The sequence below is a fragment of the Bufo bufo genome, chromosome 9, assembly GCF_905171765.1.
Source record: "Bufo bufo chromosome 9, aBufBuf1.1, whole genome shotgun sequence".
Lineage (NCBI taxonomy): Eukaryota > Metazoa > Chordata > Amphibia > Anura > Bufonidae > Bufo > Bufo bufo.
This window is the reverse complement of record NC_053397.1, coordinates 219075115-219094422: the sequence shown is the minus strand read 5'-3', so window position 1 is coordinate 219094422 and position 19308 is coordinate 219075115. Positions and strand designations below refer to the sequence as shown.

Sequence of the window (19308 nt, the reverse complement as noted above, 5' to 3'; positions counted from 1 at the left end):
CTTGGGGCGGTATAATATGCCACAATATTGTATTGCTGGCCCTGCCTTCCATCAATTTGGACCCGACTACAAAAAAAGGGCCACTTTTAGTATTTTTTCCAGGACCACTTTAAGTTCCCAGTCCGCCCCTGTGGATATGGATGTATTTGTAATGTAGTGGCAGATAAAAGGGAGCTTATAACAGTCCAGTCCCATTATTCTGACCACTTCCTACTTTTGACGTCAGCAGCATGAAGCTCATGAAGGAAGTCACGTGTGGTGGGTATATAAAGTGTGCGATAGACTGTCTGCACACATATATTGTATCCCTCGGTGGATATACAGTTGTGTTCAAAATAATAGCAGTCAGACATCACTAACCTGATCAATAACTGTTTTTGGTAGAAATGATATTTCTACATGACAAATAATTTACTAGCAGGGGTAGTAGAGTAATAGAAATCCAACAGTCATGACATGCATGCTGCTGATTCTGTGTAATTGAATCACTTATTGAAAGGGGCATGTTCAAAATAATAGCAGTGTGGAGTTCAATGAGTGAGGTCATTCATTCTTTGAAAAACAGGTGGCAATTATTGCCCTTATTTAAGGAAGGAAGGCAGCAAATGTTGTACATGCTGGTTACAGTGCATTTCTCTCTGAAATTCTGAAGAAAATGGGTCATTACAGACATTGTTGAGAAGAACAGCGTACCTTGATTAAAAAGTTGATTGGAGAGGGGAAAACTTATAAAGAAGTGCAGAAAATGATCGGCTGCTCAGCTAAAATGATCGCAAATGCTTTAAAATGGCAACCAAAACCTGAAAGACATGGAAGAAAGCGAAACACTACCATTCAAATGGATAGAAGAATAGCCAAAATGGCGAGGACTCAGCCAACAATCAGCTCCAGGAAGATGAAAGAAGGTCTAAGGTTCCCTGTGAGGACTGTTACAATTAGAAGACGCCGATGTGAAGCCGAGCGATCTGCAAGAAGCCCCCGCAAAGTCCCACTGCTGGAAACAAGACACTGTTTCCCAAAGAGCACATTGACGGCCTAAAGAGACATTCTGTGGACTGATGAAAGTAAGATGGTTCTGTTTGGGTCTAGTGGCCGGAGACAGTTTGTCAGACGACCCCCAAACACTGAATTCAGCCCCAGGACACTATGAAGACAGTGAAGCATGGTGGGCAAGCATCATGATATGGGGATGTGTCTCATACTACGGTGTGGGGCCCATTTATCGCAGACCAGGGATCATGGATCAGTCTGTATCCATCAGAATACTTGAAGAGGTCATGCTGCCTTATGCTGAAGAGGAAATGCCCTGGAAATGGGTGTTCCAACAAGACAACGACCCCAAACACTCCAGTAAACGTGCAACATCTTGGTTCCAGACCAACAAGACTGACGTTATGGAGCGGCCGGCCCAATCCCCGGATCTTAATCCAATAGAAAACCTGTGGGGTGACATAAAAAATGCAGTTTCTGAGGTAAAACGGTGGAATGTGGTCCGATCATCCTGGGCTGGAATACCTGTTCACAGGGGCAGAAGGTGGTGACTCCGAGCAGCACAGACGTCCAGCAGGTCTCCGAAACAGCGGTTATACAACTAGATATTAGTGACGGGATTCAGAGGGAAGAAAATCTACAAACATTTCTCAGTTTATATAGGGAATGTTTGAGTTTGTAAAGAAGAATACAAACACTGCTATTTTTTTGAACAGCTAATATTCCAACAACACAAATTTTATATATTTTTATTCATGTTTTGATTTGGAATATAATGTGTAGTGTTCCAAATGCATCTGTGTGTATGGAAATAAACTATTAGAAGGATTTTGAGCTTTATTCACTTTTTTAAAATGCACTGCTATTATTTTGAACACAACTGTATAAGGGGTATGATAGGCTGTCTGCACACATATCCCTTGGTGGGTATATACGGTGTGATAGGCTGTCTGCACACATATCCCTCGGTGGGTATATACGGTGTAATAGGCTGTCTGCACACATATCCCTCGGTGGGTATATAAGGGGTATGATAGGCTGTCTGCACACATATCCCTCGGTGGGTATATAAGGTGTGTGATAGGCTTTCTGCACACATATCCCTCGGTGGGTATATAAGGGGTATGATAGGCTGTCTGCACACATATCCCTCGGTGGGTATATAAGGTGTGTGATTGGCTGTCTGCACACATATCCCTCGGTGGGTATATAAGGGGTATGATAGGCTGTCTGCACACATATCCCTCGGTGGGTATATAAGGGGTATGATAGGCTGTCTGCACACATATCCCTCGGTGGGTATATAAGGGGTGTGATAGGCTGTCTGCACACATATCCCTCGGTGGGTATATAAGGTGTGTGATAGGCTGTCTGCACACACATCCCTCGGTGGGTATAGAAGGTGTGTGATAGGCTGTCTGCACACACATCCCTTGGTGGGTATAGAAGGTGTGTGATAGGCTGTCTGCACACATATCCCTCGGTGGGTATAGAAGGTGTGTGATAGGCTGTTTGCACACATATCCCTTGGTGGGTATATAAGGGGTGTGATAGGCTGTCTGCACACATATCCCTCGGTGGGTATATACGGTGTAATAGGCTGTCTGCACACATATCCCTCGGTGGGTATATAAGGGGTATGATAGGCTGTCTGCACACATATCCCTCGGTGGGTATATAAGGTGTGTGATAGGCTTTCTGCACACATATCCCTCGGTGGGTATATAAGGGGTATGATAGGCTGTCTGCACACATATCCCTCGGTGGGTATATAAGGTGTGTGATTGGCTGTCTGCACACATATCCCTCGGTGGGTATATAAGGGGTATGATAGGCTGTCTGCACACATATCCATTGTTGGGTATATAAGGGGTATGATAGGCTGTCTGCACACATATCCCTCGGTGGGTATATAAGGGGTATGATAGGCTGTCTGCACACATATCCCTCGGTGGGTATATAAGGGGTATGATAGGCTGTCTGCACACATATCCCTCGGTGGGTATATAAGGGGTGTGATAGGCTGTCTGCACACATATCCCTCGGTGGGTATATAAGTTGTGTGATAGGCTGTCTGCACACACATCCCTCGGTGGGTATAGAAGGTGTGTGATAGGCTGTCTGCACACACATCCCTCGGTGGGTATAGAAGGTGTGTGATAGGCTGTCTGCACACATATCCCTTGGTGGGTATATAAGGTGTGTGATAGGCTGTTTGCACACATATCTCTCGGTGGGTATATAAGGGGTATGATAGGCTGTCTGCACACATATCCCTCGGTGGGTATATAAGGGGTGTGATAGGCTGTCTGCACACACATCCCTCGGTGGGTATATAAGGGGTGTGATAGGCTGTTTGCACACATATCTCTCGGTGGGTATATAAGGGGTATGATAGGCTGTCTGCACACATATCCCTCGGTGGGTATATAAGGGGTGTGATAGGCTGTCTGCACACACATCCCTCGGTGGGTATATAAGGTGTGTGATAGGCTGTCTGCACACATATCCCTCGTTGCTGTTATGGGTGATAGAGACGATTTATCAGGTTGCAGGAAGAGATAATCATTGGCTTTCGGGCCCCGGGTGGCAGTATTTCTGAATCTGCGCAGTGTGAACTCTTCTCGTGCTGCTGTGGTGAAATTGTATGGTGAGTGGACAAATGACACCATGGTGAATAAGCGATGTGAAAACTGCAGAGCACTACGTGCCACTGATGTGAGGGGTAAACGTTGGCTATGAAGGGGCATGAGGACCGATACGCTACAGAGGAGCAGCTCACCACCAAAGTAAACCAGGGGGCTACCAGACATGTGTCTAACACAACAGTTCAGAGAACCCTACTGCATATGGGGCCCCGAAGAAGACTGACGATCACTGCACTTCTGCTAATGAAGTTGTATCAGCAGGAGAAACGTCATTTTTCGAGGCAGTGTTGGAATTGGACTCCGCTGATTGGTAAAGGTTGTCTTCTCCAATGAGTCGCATTTTCAGCTTCTCGGAACGGATGGACGTTAATGTGTCAGAAGAGAAACATCAGAGAACTAACTCCCTATGGCCATTGCTGGAAGAACACAAGCTGGTGGTGGCAGTGTTATGGTCTGGGGAATGTTTTTCGGGCATTCTCTGGGCCACTTATCCAGCCGAATTAGGTATGACTTTGAATCCATCCTTGCAGATCATATACACCCATACATGCTGATGGTCTTCCCTGGGGAGGATGGGATCTTCCAGCAAGACAATGTGATGTGTCACACAGCTACAAATGTCCAACATTGGTTGGTAGAGCATGACCGAGGCTTCCCTGGCCCCTAATTTCACAGAATTGAGCATCTGTGGGACCACCTCAATTGTAATGTTTGTTCTATGGATCCTGCCCTATGTCTCTTTCAGCAGCTGTGGACGCACTGCAGTCAGCATGGCTTTATACCTGTGACATCCAACCAGGACCTTATGGAGTCACTCCGAGCTGCACATGGTGTTTACTCTAGATATTAGCAATGTGACTCGACTGTTTATACGCTGCTGTTAGGGTAAGGGCATATGGCGGGTTCTGGGGCAGTGAGAGATGTTTGATAGTTTTCAAACTGATTTAGTGAGCAAACAATTTTTCTGTAAATCTCCTGCGGCCATAAACAATCTGATGGCAATTCATTTGTCATACTGTGCATTGAACAAAATTGTTCTCCCGGACGAGCCCCCAATGTGCTATTAACAGTCTGATTTCTAATTGCAATGCAGCTTTTCAGATAAAACAGCTGTTTCTTTTGGCCACTTAAGAGTCGCTTTGAAAACCATGCCAAGCATGTCTCAGCGCATTCCTTGGCTGTGTCTCAGGACCCCCAAAGCTGCTCCTTGTGGCCTTACCTTCATCATTTGTTAGTCTGGCTATTTCTGCTGAAAGGAGGAGGGGGGTTCGTATAGTTATCACTTAAGGGGGCTTTCTGGGATTGAAATATTAATGATTTGTCCTCTCAATAGGTCATCAATAATTTATCTGTAGGAGTTGAGTGAGCACCGCAGCCTTTTTCTCAGCCTGTGATGTCACATCCATCAGTCATGGGGTCTTTATGCAGCTCAAGTCCCATTAGAGTCAATGAGCTGAAATACCAAGCATGGCCACTATCCACTGAATGGCGCTGTGCTTGAGTATGAAGAGGCCACAGTGCTTGGAAGAATCCTGTACAAACAACTGTTGGACCCCCATTGTTCCAATATTGGTGACCTATCAATACATTTTTAATTCCCGGGAAACCCCTTTCATTGGTTCCATTATATGTGACAAAAATTGGGGGCTCGTCCGGGATGGCAATTCATCTTTTTGGTCAATATGAGCAATCCATTCTGAAAAATAAAAAAATGTATCATTTATTAATCTGACTAAATTATAAAAATATACTATAAATAATAACAACTATTACCCCATCTAAAACAGTTCTACAGGCTATACCTTGGATGTGTGAGCCCCAGTGGATTTCTGAAGGATTTCTACAATGTTTCGACCGTACGTCAGTCTTTCCCATCGATCGAGATTCTGCTCAGGTTTCCCTTACCAACCTCCGGGTCTCTCCATCACACAGCGCTGCTCTCCTCCCTTTCACTTATCATTGATGCCACTTTCAAAGCACATTGCCAAGGTGACTCAAAAACACTGCACAGTTTCGGGGCCGCATTCTGCTAAGTGCCGACGTTCCACTGAGGTCTTTGCACATCGCTGCATATCAATATGGATCTTCACTCAAAGCTACCATAGATTTCCCTGTGAAGAACATAAAATGCTCGACGTCTGAGGTTTTTCCAGATCATCTCCTAATTCTAATGAACTTTCACAAAACCGACCGAATTTATTTATAAAGGTGTTTTGGACTGAATTATGTTGAAAAATATGAGTCGTGGGGAGCGCTGTGTGGACCCTCTATACAGATAATATCGCAATGTTATGGCCATTTTATCCCCATAGAAATCAATGGAACTTGAGGAATGTGGCTTTCTACAGCATTCCTGATCTCTTTGTGCAGATAGACCAGTGGGGGAGGACTCCTGCTGCAGCCAGTTGCCTTACAGACCTACAAATGGCTGATCCTCTACATGACACGTAGAAGAAAGCTGTTTGGTACATAATGACGCCACAATATCGTTTATCCTTTCCACAATTTAAAAACCATAACCTCTGGGTTTTTTTATGTCCACATAGCTGTATCTGGTCTTGATTGATTGATTTATTTATTTTCAGGACAAGTTGTAATTTTTACTTGCACCATTTTGGGATCCATATTAACCCTGCTGATTGGATAAATTGATTCTGTAGAATCTTTTTGCTCATCTCTTCATATAATATTTATCTAATATCTTATATAACTTCACTTGGGTCCTGGCTGCCATGGTAACCCGATGGTTGCATGCTGATGGGTTAACAGATGGGGCCACTCCACCTAACTACTTACAGCCTAAGGGGTTAAAATGCCAGGAGGAGAGATATATCTGATGCTGGCTGTAAAAGGTTTTTATCTACAAACACCCCCGCAAGCGATGAAACGGGCAAAGCTCCCGCGTCCTCCTCAGGTTCGGTGTTAATTGCATGAATGCTTTGGACATTATTTGTTTCTGTATTTTCTATGTTCCTTTAATGAATTCTGCAGAAATCGCCGCATGTTCACAATGATGAAAGCTCTGCCTCGACGCTCCGCGCGCTGCGCCCTTGAACGGGGGATTTGTACCTAATCATAGCCGTCTTCGTCCTGTAATTAAACTGTAATGGAATTATGAAAGCTTTGCAACGTACAAGAATTTAATTACTCTGCAAATCTTTTGTTCCAGGTCGGTAAGAGCGGCGCTCAGAGTGTGCAGCCTCCCGCTCTCGCCCCCGTCATATCCACCGCACAGAATTACAGCAGCTCCAAAAGATCCTCCGCTCCGTCCTCTCAGAGAAATTCCGGTAATCGTCTCTGTTCTCCGACGCTTATTCCCCGCAGGATATTGCTCCACAGCAGCAGTAGGAGACTTTCTGCCTGCTTGAGGGAACTTCTATCCCTCCTCCACTAAAGTCTTTTTACTGCACTGCCTGTGAATAGAGGTGTAGTTCAGGTTGGGGGTAGGTGGGTCATGTAGTTCAGGTTGGGGGTAGGTGGGTCATGTAGTTCAGGTTGGGGGTAGGTGGGTCATGTAGTTCAGGTTGGGGGTAGGTGGGTCATGTAGTTCAGGTTGGGGGTAGGCGGGTCATGTAGTTCAGGTTGGGGGTAGGCGGGTCATGTAGTTCAGGTTGGGGGTAGGCGGGTCATGTAGTTCAGGTTGGGGGTAGGTGGGTCATGTAGTTCAGGTTGGGGGTAGGCGGGTCATGTAGTTTAGGTTGGGGGTAGGCGGGTCATGTAGTTTAGGTTGGGGGTAGGTGGGTCATGTAGTTCAGGTTGGGGGTAGGCGGGTCATGTAGTTCAGGTTGGGGGTAGGCGGGTCATGTAGTTCAGGTTGGGGGTAGGTGGGTCATGTAGTTCAGGTGCTGGAGCCTTAGGGTCGCTAACAAGCTCCTCTGCCTTTGCTCAGGGTATTTAGTCACAGGGCTAAAGTAGAAAGTTGCAATCTAAATTCTGCTAATTGTTATTGGAAACAGTAAGCAAGCTTGTACACAAACACCTCCCTAACAGGTTGGCTGGGCTCCTACAATGCAGAGAAGAAAGCTAGTGTTTTCAATATCAGATGATGTATAACATCCTGCTATACAGATGACACTTCCCAGAATGCATCTCACCAGAGCAACTTTTGTGCAGACCATGAACAAGCAGGAAAGGCTGGGAGATTTCATCTTTGAAGCCTGCAGATTTGTAAATGCTGCTGTGAAATGTAATACAGACTATAACTGAGAATTATTATAAGCAGGATCTAACTCGGGATCAGTACAGGATAAGTAATGTAATGTATGTACACAGTGACTGCACCAGCAGAATAGTGAGTGCAGCTCTGGGATATAATACAGGATGTAACTCAGGATCAGTAAAGGATAAGTAATGTATGTACACAGTGACTGCACCAGCAGAATAGTGAGTGCAGCTCTGGAGTATAATACAGGATGTAACTCAGGATCAGTACAGGTAATATAATGTATGTACACAGTGACTGCACCAGCAGAATAGTGAGTGCAGCTCTGGAGTATAATACAGGATGTAACTCGGGATCAGTACAGGTAAAATAATGTATGTACACAGGGAAAGCACCAGCAGAATAATGAGTGCAGCTCTGGAGTATAATGCAGGATGTAACTCCGGATCAGTACAGGATAATTAATGTATGTATGCAGAATAGTGACATTTTGTTTTTTCTGATTTTAGGTGTAGAAATGGAGCCCAGGATGGTTGAAATAAGCCGGGTGAGTGCTGAGAATGTAACACAATAAGTGTTTAAGGGTCTCCATTATACCCAGAGAGGTAACATAATATCATGTTCTCATCTTCCAATGCTCAGGGCCCCAATGACGCTTTAGGCATCAGTATAGCGGGTGGAAAAGGGAGTCCGCTGGGAGACATTCCTGTATTTATTGCTATGATTCAAGCCAGCGGTGTAGCTGCACGAACGAACAAGCTGAAGGTAAGTTCCGTATTTATCTTGTGTCTCTGATATAATCGATTAGGGCATTGCTTCTGCCCCGAATCTGATTCTCACACCTTTGCACACAGGCGGCCGCCCTCCTGGCACAGGGCTCCTCAGTACCTCTAGTTAGCGGAGACATGTCCGTAACCTTTCCTTCTCATGTCTTGCTCCCTAAGGTCGGGGATCGGATCGTCAGTATTAATAAGCAGCCACTGGACGGGTTGTCCCACGCAGATGTGGTTCACATTCTGAAGAACGCGTACGGCAGCATCGCCCTGCAGGTATGTGGAGCAGCAGATAACTATTGTTCTGGTACAGTGTGCCATTGTGCACAGCGCTCGCTCTTCCCGGCTGAGCACCACGTGTCCCTTAATAACACACTGGAAGAGCGGAGATGAGTGAACGCTTTCAGCCGCCTGCTCTCATCTGGAAATTGCAGCGTGTGCCCGGGACACGACTGGATTGGCATTGAGTGTAATAAGCCTCTGGCTCACTGGTCCGTGATGAATTCCAGCTTCCGATCTCATCCGCAGCAACCACCGTGCTGCTGCAAAATGTATGAATGTATTCATGAGACCTGTAACTTAAAGGGGTACTCCCCATTTCCCCACCACCACAGCCTATGTCTGGCTTTAGCAGATTTTTCGCTCTACTACATTAGAACCCAGACCAGTGACTCCAACTTAGCTGCATTGTCTAATGGAGTCTATGGTAATCTGAAATCCACCTCCTGGCTCATCGGAGCCTCAAGCTGCTGATGTGTCCCTCCTCTATATGCAGAATACTCTTCATGTGCTGCTCCAGGAAACTGATAGAATCGCCTATAACCATCTGCATACATAGAGGCAGGCCACGAGACTCTTATGTGAGCCGACGTGAGTGGGGACCCAGCACTGAACTCCTCCTGTTTCTGACATAGAGCCACAGAGTGTTCCTTCATCCACCACTAGGGGGAGCTCAGTGTAAGGAGATTCAGTGGTAACTGTGTAAATGGCCATGCACTGAGCTCCCCCTAGTGGTGGCTGCAGGCAGTTTTATCCTGTATGGAGGAGATTTTTCAGATTCAGTTTTCTGCTGTAAGTAAACTGTGAACTATGGTGTTTAGAATGTGCGCCGTATTTATGAAGAACTTGTTTCACTTTTACTAACCTAGCAGAATGCAGTTTTTTTTTTTTTTTTTTTTTATTGAAAAAGATTAATCGTATTTATGGAAAATTTGTAAATTTGTCTTTTCTATCATTGGGATTGTGACCAAAGGTTGTACCTGGTATTGTAGCTCTTCTCCATTCATTTCACTGTAATTCCAGATGTAACCCATGGGCACAGGAGGTGGCGCTGTGTTTGGAAAAAGGCAGCAATGTTTTTCTAATCCTGTACAATCCCTTTAAGCTTTATTTTAAAATAAATAACTAAAATCCCCTTTAACCCTTTCCCGACCAGCGCCGTAATAGTACGGCGCTGGCCGGGTCCTTGAAGATGGCGCCCGCTCCTGAGCGGAGCAGGTGGCAAAACCGCGACCAGCAGTAATGCCGAGGGCAGACATTTAACCCCTCAGATGCCGTGGTCAATTCTGACCACGGCATCTGAGCGCGTGAAACACCGGAAGCGCGCGCTTCCAGTGATGCTCCGGCTCCCCCGTGCCGGAGCTTGTGTGCAGCAGCAGCCCCTGTCTTTGTGAATGACGGGAGGCTGCTGCATTGTATTTCCTATGGAGCCCTTGCCTGTAATAGGGCTCTATAGGAAACAAGCAATTTTCTCATAGACTCCAATGCTAGTGCATTGGAGTCTATGAGAATAGCAATCTAATGATCGCTTGTTATAGTTCCCTATGGGAACTATAAAAAAGTGGGGAAAAAATCTCGGAAAACCCCTTTAACCTCAGGCCTGGATCGGTTAACACTTGGTTCATGTCACATGTTGTTTGGGTGGATCTTCTTCATTCTTAGTCGCTGTAGCAGGTCCGTTGGTGCCAACAGGCGATCTCGGCAGTTACATCCGCTAATTTCACATCACGTCGTGTTCTGCCGCTGCAAGGTCATATCATTGGGTTCACTGGTGTAGAAAACCCTCCCGGTGTTTACCTCTGCAGCGGAGATTTCACTTTGCACAGATGCTGCTGGAAAAACAGAGATTAGCTGGCGTGTAATTTGCCGGAGCAGGTGCTGGAAGGAGATAAGAGGCGCCAGGCTAGTCTGCACCGTGCAGATGGTCCGTACCTGGAAGCTGCCACACTGGCTGCCCCCATAGGGACCCCTCTGATAACCTGGCCCCGCGCTCTGATAGAGTGCGCTGCCGGCGGGATTTAGGATGCAGAGATGCTCCGCTCTTTACAAGATGCAAGTCACAGATACGAAGTATCAGGGGGAGCAATGAACACGTTGTTTGTGATAAGGTGGCAAAATCTGCTGCTCTATCCATCAGGATCTTATAGATGAAGATACGAGGCAGAGCCATTGTTATCTGGTGCCTCAGGTGGACCGCGAGCACATCTCGGGGCTCATTCAGACGGCCGGATGCTGTCCGCAAAAATGCAGATCATTTTTTTTTGCAGACAGTTCAGCATGTCCGAAAAAAACAGATAGCATTCAGTATTTTTGCGGACCCATAGACTTCAATGGGGCCATGTCCTGATTTTCACTGACAAGTTTAGGACAGGTTTCATTTGTTTTGCGGAGCCGTGAAATGGAATAAAAGGGCCCCATAGAAGTGAATGGGTCAGGATCTAATCCGCAAAAAAACTGATCCGCATTTTTGCTGACGGGATACGGCCGTCTGAATGAGCCCTCAGTGTGACGCTTTTCACCTTATACTACTGTTTGTGTTTTATAGTGACTGTGGGACACAAATCCCTTCACTGAGAATGCAGCCTATCCATTCACTAGAGATCAGCGGTGACATCACTGAGAATGCAGCCTATCCATTCACTAGAGATCAGCGGTGACATTACTGAGAATACCGCCTATCCATTCACTAGAGATCAGCGGTGACCACTGAGAATGCAGCCTATCCATTCACTAGAGATCAGCGGTGACATCACTGAGAATGCAGCCTATCCATTCACTAGAGATCAGCGGTGACATCACTGAGAATGCAGCCTATCCACTCACTAGAGATCAGCGGTGACATTACTGAGAATACCGCCTATCCACTCACTAGAGATCAGCGGTGACATTACTGAGAATACCGCCTATCCACTCACTAGAGATCAGCGGTGACATCACTGAGAATGCCGCCTATCCATTCACTAGAGATCAGCGGTGACATCACTGAGAATGCAGCCTATCCATTCACTAGAGATCAGCGGTGACATCACTGAGAATGCAGCCTGTCCATTCACTAGAGATCAGCGGTGACATCACTGAGAATGCAGCCTATCCATTCACTAGAGATCAGTGGTGACATCACTGAGAATGCCGCCTATCCATTCACTAGATATCAGCGGTGACATCACTGAGAATGCAGCCTATCCATTCACTAGAGATCAGCGGTGACATCACTGAGAATGCAGCCTGTCCATTCACTAGAGATCAGCGGTGACATCACTGAGAATGCAGCCTGTCCATTCACTAGAGATCAGCGGTGACATCACTGAGAATGCAGCCTATCCATTCACTAGAGATCAGCGGTGACATCACTGAGAGTGCAGCCTTTCCATTCACTAGAGATCAGCGGTGACATCACTGAGAGTGCAGCCTATCCATTCACTAGAGATCAGCGGTGACATCACTGAGAATGAAGCCTATCCACTCACTAGAGATCAGCGGTGACATCACTGAGAATGAAGCCTATCCACTCACTAGAGATCAGCGGTGACATTACTGAGAATGCAGCCTATTCATTCACTAGAGATCAGCGGTGACATTACTGAGAATGCAGCCTATCCATTCACTAGAGATCAGTGGTGACATCACTGAGAATGCAGCCTATCCATTCACTAGAGATCAGGGGTGACATCACTGAGAATGCAGCCTATCCATTCACTAGAGATCAGCGGTGACATTACTGAGAATGCAGCCTATCCATTCACTAGAGATCAGCAGTGACATCACTGAGAATACCGCCTATCCCTCACTAGAGATCAGCGCTAACATCACTGAGAATGCCGCCTATCCATTCACTAGAGATCAGCGGTGACATTACTGAGAATGCAGCCTATCCATTCACTAGAGATCAGCAGTGACATTACTGAGAATGCAGCCTATCCATTCACTAGAGATCAGTGGTGACATTACTGAGAATGCCGCCTATCCATTCACTAGAGATCAGCGGTGACATCACTGAGAATGCAGCCTATCCATCACTAGAGATCAGCGGTGACATCACTGAGAATACAGCCTATCCATTCACTAGAGATCAGTGGTGACATCACTGAGAATGCAGCCTATCCATTCACTAGAGATCAGCGGTGACATCACTGAGAATGCCGCCTATCCATTCTTCTCATTTCTTTGAAATTGCTGATTTTTCTTTGAAGATATGTGATCTGCTAATCCCCTGTCTGCCGGCGGTCTCGGTACAGAGGGCTATCCTCCTTCCCTGTAGATGAGTGAAGGAATGAATGGTGTGTATAGTGGATGGGCCGCGCTTTGCCCCTAATTTCGTTGACCTCTTTACATTCCTGTTATATGAGAAGGGGTAACTGAGTGCAGCCAGAAGCTGAGATATGTTGTCCTGTCTGCGCCGTGCAATACAATGTAGGAATATCGCTGCATGAACAATGAGCCGATTACTAGAAGGATTTCCGTTGCGGTCTGTATCAGCGCAGGATGGACAGTGACATCATCGTGTTTCTCTGTTGACTTTAGAATAATGAAAAGCAAAATTATTTGAATTGGTGTCTCCAGGCTCGTAATACAGCGCCCCCTGCAGTCAGCCGCCCCATTACAGCTCCTGCTTGCTGAGCATTAAACAGACGACGAGCCCCGCGCCATCTCTCCGCTCGGAATTGCAGCCAGAATGGAGCCATTTATTATATTTATGTAGCTCAGCAGGGACGCTGAAGATGGGACTGCAGTGCTTTACCTTCTAACGCTGTCTTTTATGGCCTAGGTTGTTGCAGATACCAATATTAGTGCAATAGCCAGTCAGCTGGAGAGCATGTCACTGTGCCAGAACATCAGCTCTGAACACCAGCCCGAAGAGGGAGAGTGAGTATATACATCTCTCAGGAGGGACTGACAACTATCCTCTTAAATTCTGTTATGATACTTACTTGTCATCGATCTACAATGTAGCCAATATATTAACTAGAGATCAGCGGTGACATCACTGAGAATGCCGCCTATCCATCACTAGAGATCAGCGGTGACATCACTGAGAATGCAGCTTGTCCATTCACTAGAGATCAGCGGTGACATCACTGAGAATTCAGCCTATCCATTCACTAGAGATCAGCGGTGACATCACTGAGAATGCAGCCTATCCATTCACTAGAGATCAGCGGTGACGTCACCGCTGATCTATAGTGATGGATAGGCTGCATTCTCAGTGATGTCACCGCTGATCTATAGTGATGGATAGGCTGCATTCTCAGTGATGTCACCGCTGATCTATAGTGATGGATAGGCTGCATTCTCAGTGATATCACTGAGAATGCAGCCTATCCATTCACTAGAGAGCAGCGGTGACATCACTGAGAATGCAGCCTATCCATCACTAGAGATCAGCGGTGACATCACTGAGAATGCAGCCTATCCATTCACTAGAGAGCAGCGGTGACATCACTGAGAATGCAGCCTATCCATTCACTAGAGAGCAGCGGTGACATCACTGAGAATGCAGCCTATCCATTCACTAGAGAGCAGCGGTGACATCACTGAGAATGCAGCCTATCCATTCACTAGAGATCAGGGGTGACATCACTGAGAATGCCGCCTATCCATTCACTAGAGATCAGCGGTGACATCACTGAGAATGCAGCCTATCCATTCACTAGAGATCAGCGGTGACATTACTGAGAATGCAGCCTATCCATTCACTAGAGAGCAGCGGTGACATCACTGAGAATGCAGCCTATCCATTCACTAGAGATCAGCGGTGACATTACTGAGAATGCAGCCTATCCATTCAGTAGAGATCAGCGGTGACATCACTGAGAATGCAGCCTATCCATTCACTAGAGATCAGCGGTGACATCACTGAGAATGCAGCCTATCCATCACTAGAGATCAGCGGTGACATCACTGAGAATGCAGCCTATCCATCACTAGAGAGCAGCGGTGACATCACTGAGAATGCAGCCTATCCATTCACTAGAGATGGTGACCTCCTATAGCAGATTTACTTTACATGACTATGCTGTTTTAGTTTTTCACTCTCTTACGTATTTCCAGGTCCCCTGTCCCAATAATCATTCACCTGGAGAAGGGTCCTGATGGGCTGGGGTTCAGTATTGTTGGAGGGTACGGGAGCCCGCATGGAGACCTTCCGATCTATGTAAAGACGATATTCTCCAAGGTAAGTGACGGTCACGTTAGGTTTACTATTGTCCTCATGAGGACGGGTCTGCAGCCTCTGACCATCATAGATGATAACTGCAGATGATATCGCTGACCTCTTGACACGGGACTGCTGTCTCTGAAGCATTATGTAGCATGTAACCCTTTTATATGCTGGATTAAATATCCATCATATTAGTGCAGGTCTAGCAACCTACAAGACATTCTTAATTCTTAGCTTCCTCTTTACTCCGCACGTATATTATTTACTACCCCTAAAGAATATAAATTACCGTAGGTACTATGGGTTGTGCTGTTTCACACAATTTACGACTTCAAGGCAAAATAATTGGTCTGGAGCTTCATCACATTGACAGCGCTGCCACCTGGTGGCTGAGGCAGGGAAGAACACCGTTATCGCTCACCTCTGTAATGAACAGGAGGGGGTCATTTTTCCTCTTGTTTGGCCTCAGAAATAAAACACGAGTGTCGTTATATATGATCTTGCGGAGGCCGACAGCATCTGATTACTTCCTCCCGTTCATTTACAAATCCATTGTCTTGTACATTGTAACAAATACTGCTCTGTATAACATACTGCAAATCATGTGCACTGCAGACATGCAGCTTATTACAGGGTAACAGCTGCCTAAAGCCCAAGCAGTACAGTGTACTGTGGGCCCCATTGGTGTTAGGGCCCATTTAAGATTGATACCCTTATAGCTATGCCGCTGGCTATCTTCTCTACATGTTCATGTCTTTGTTTAAGTTCTGATGACGTAAAGAGAATTTTCATTTAAACTTATATCTGATAAAAATCTGATTACTAAAGCCAGCGGAGTTGAGGATGCCCGCCTGTTCCTCCACTTGTCTGTTGGCAGCCTCTTTGGGATGGGCACGCTGCCTACCACTGACAGCACGGCTCTAGTAACCAGAATTGCTTCTGCCATAGTAATGAGATTTCTGTCACATTAGGTGGCGGACCCTGTCAGGTCAGTGCAGTTTATGATTATATTGTCTATGTCTTTTATCTTGGATCCACTTTGAATTTTCGGTTTGTTACCCAAGGGTGCCGCCGCAGTGGACGGGAGACTAAAACGGGGAGACCAGATACTGGCAGTGAATAACGAGAGCCTGGAGGGCGTCACCCATGAAGAAGCCGTGGCCATCCTGAAACGCCAAAGGGGAAACGTCACGCTGACTGTATTATCATAATCGAGAACAAGCGTCCTGTCCGGTGGTAGTCAGAGGCCAAAGGCCCAGCATGCCCTCATTCAGCATTGGGTATAGGTTCAACCATGGTATGCTGGTATCTGTAGTCCCACCACTGATGGAGAGCTTTGGGCTATCTATGGCTCAGTATATGAATCGGTCATAATAATGACCCCGATCCGTCTTCCAGCCGACTAATAATGTAGAGTATGAGGCCATTGCCCTGTGTCACTGTGACCTCCCTTCCCCCCCCCCCCTGTCTGCACTGTCGGGGTATATATGCTGTGTCCTGTGCCCTATAGAGGTGGAGGCTTGTATCCGGACTAAATGGCTGTGAATGATGATATCGAAACACGCGAGCGCCGCGTGTGTTCAGATTGTCGCCCAGTATCACAATGTAATGATTGTAAGACATGGCGGCTTCCTTACACACAGAAAAACCTGTTTAAAATTCTGCAACTTATATATATATTGCATTTCAGTTCTGTTGCTCGGTGATTTAACAAAATGTTTGCAATTCCTTTAATTTCGGCAGTATCGCAATGAGACCGTGTTGATGTATAAACCCTAAGGCCCCTTGCAGACGAGCGTGTCCGGATGCGTTGCGTCTGCGATCAGGGAAAATGGTGCGAGTAGGCACGCAATTGCAGTCAGTTTTGACTGCGATTGCGTTCCGATGTTCAGTTTTTATCGCGCAGGTGCAATGCGTTTTGCACGCGTGTGATAAAAAACTGTGGTACCCAGACCCGAACCCGGGCTTCTTCACTGAAGTTTCGGTTCGGTGTTCTGTATATTTTATTATTTTCCCGTATAACATGGTTATAAGGGAAAATAATAGCATTCTTTAATACAGAATGCAAAGTAAACGGTCCATTGTGGGGTTAAATTTTTTTATTTATTTAACTCACCTCATCTTGTTGTTCGCGCAGCCGGCATCGTCTTCTTTCTTCTTCTTCTTTCAGGACCTGCAAAAGGACCTTCACGTGGTGAGCGCGATGACGTCACCGAAGGTCCTTTTGCAGCCAGGTCCTGCAAGAAGAAGAAGAAGAAAGAAGACGAGCCCGGCTGTGCGATCAACTGGATGATTTTTTAATTTTTAACCCCACAATGGACCTTTTACTTTGCATTCTGTATTAAAGAATGCTATTATTTTCCATTATAACCATGTTATAATGGAAAATAATAAAGTAAATGGGATCCCGGGTCACTCATCCCTCGTCTCCTTAGTAATCATGCGTGAAAATCGCATTGTAACCGCACTTGCTTGCGGATGCTTCAGATTTTCACGCATCCCCATTCATTTCTATGGGGCCTGCGTTGCGTGAAAAACGCAGAATATAGAACGTGCTGTGATTTTCATGCAACGCACAAGTGATGCGTGAAAAAACATCGCTCATGTGCACAGCCCTATTGATATTAATGGGTCCGGATTCAGTGCGGGGGCAATTGCAGCTCAATTTGGAGTCAATTGGGCAGAGCTCCAATTCCACCCACAGCCTGTGGACAGTGGTGGTGGTGAAGAAGGCGGCCATGCTTTTCTAGTCCTGGAGAACCCCTTTAATATAGTCATTGTGTGTAAGGACAGTCGTGTGTTCTTCATTTATGAGGTGCGATCCCAGCGACCGCAGTCATCGGGCACCTGGCACTTCACAACATACTGCTGAATACCGCCATATTACCCCTCGCGTCTGGCAGTACTGCACAATGTTTGCCCTCTCCCGTCCTATACAGCCTCCCCGTCATACAAGATATATGTATATAAGCTAAAGTTATATTCTATTTAAGACAAAAGAGCTAATTTTCCAGAAGTCTATGAATACATTGTGAGCTTCGCTGCTTTATTTGGGCAGAGAGAGATTATTATTAAGATTTCATTTTTGTATAATTTTGCTTCTGTCCTCTGGAAATGAAAATGAGTCAAAAGATCGTATTTATAATATCCATTAAATGAAGCTCCATCCTCGACGGGCGGCAAGTATAGTTTGACATCTTTATACTATATCCTCATTGTCCTTAGCGTTTTTTTTTTTGTTTGTTTTTTTACTTTAATTCCTGATTAAAAATGCTTGTTGGTATCTGGAAACCATCGACAAGCATGCTTCTTGCTGTTGCCAGATCCTGTTTTAAATATTTGAGTGGCTGCAGGGAGTATTAAGTGTTAACGACACTTTCACACCTAGTTTTACATAAAGGCCCATTATACTAGATCCGTCAACAGCAGCTTGTGGGCGATTTCCATTCAGCTGTTGAAAAGAAAAAAAAAAAAGAGAAAAACACGTTAAAGCAAGAGATTATCAAGGTATAGGACATATGTTGTCGATTACAAAGCCCATGTTGATAACGGTGGAGCTTCATTTTCCCGGGTATGCAGCGACTGTGGAGGAAGACATTTCTCTACGCACAGTGGACTTCCCGTCTGCTAACACCTAGGAAGGACCCCGCGATGTTATTATACTGCCTGTGCCAAACTCTGCACCAAGTAGCATTGGCGCAGTGGAGGATTTCCGGGTTCTTTTATGTTGATGGGTTTTATTTCTAGGATCATTCGTCTTCTCAGGTGATTTTCTGTTTGCTGTTGTTTATAGGGTTATTACATCCGGGCTGATTGTATCTACGCTCCTGTAAACTGATCACGTGAACAGAATATTTTATTAAGCGTATACGATTCTAATAAAATGGTTGCTTCCAGCCCGACCTGTGCGGCGTGGTGTGTCTTCTCCCCTTGTAGGGTCTGCTCACATGGGATCCCCAGTAACAGTGATGACAAAGCAGTGGAGACCCTATAGCAGTGATGGCTAACCTCCGGCACTCCAACTGTGGTGAAACTACAACTCCCAGCGTGCTCCATTCATGGAATTGGGAGAACAGCCAAGCAAGTGTGCATTTTGGGAGTTGTAGTTTTTACCACAGCTGGAGTGCCGGAGGTTAACCATCACAGCCCTATAGCATCAGATCTATAAGGTCGGACACTGCAGTTCCAATCACACTCTTCCCCAGCAGAGGGCGCACTTGTCGAGCCATTCTCACTCATTTGCCATCCTGCTGCTTTATGCAGATGATTTGTTTTCTCAAGGTCATTAAAATGACCCCT

General features: G+C 45.9%; 1 protein-coding gene across 5 annotated transcripts in view; it reads left to right on the top strand.

Moving 5' to 3' along the window:
• PATJ (PATJ crumbs cell polarity complex component) overlaps positions 1-16874 on the top strand; it is a 193764-nt gene extending 176890 nt beyond the window's left edge. For all 5 annotated transcript variants that reach the window (XM_040408093.1, XM_040408092.1, XM_040408091.1 and 2 more), the window contains 7 exons: positions 6808-6925; positions 8310-8347; positions 8443-8565; positions 8745-8849; positions 13618-13715; positions 14901-15024; positions 16074-16874. In XM_040408093.1, the coding sequence (XP_040264027.1) occupies positions 6808-6925; positions 8310-8347; positions 8443-8565; positions 8745-8849; positions 13618-13715; positions 14901-15024; positions 16074-16220 (753 nt within the window). In that variant the 3' untranslated portion in view covers positions 16221-16874. The remainder of the gene's footprint in view (positions 1-6807; positions 6926-8309; positions 8348-8442; positions 8566-8744; positions 8850-13617; positions 13716-14900; positions 15025-16073) is intronic.
• Positions 16875-19308: the final 2434 nt, after the last annotated feature.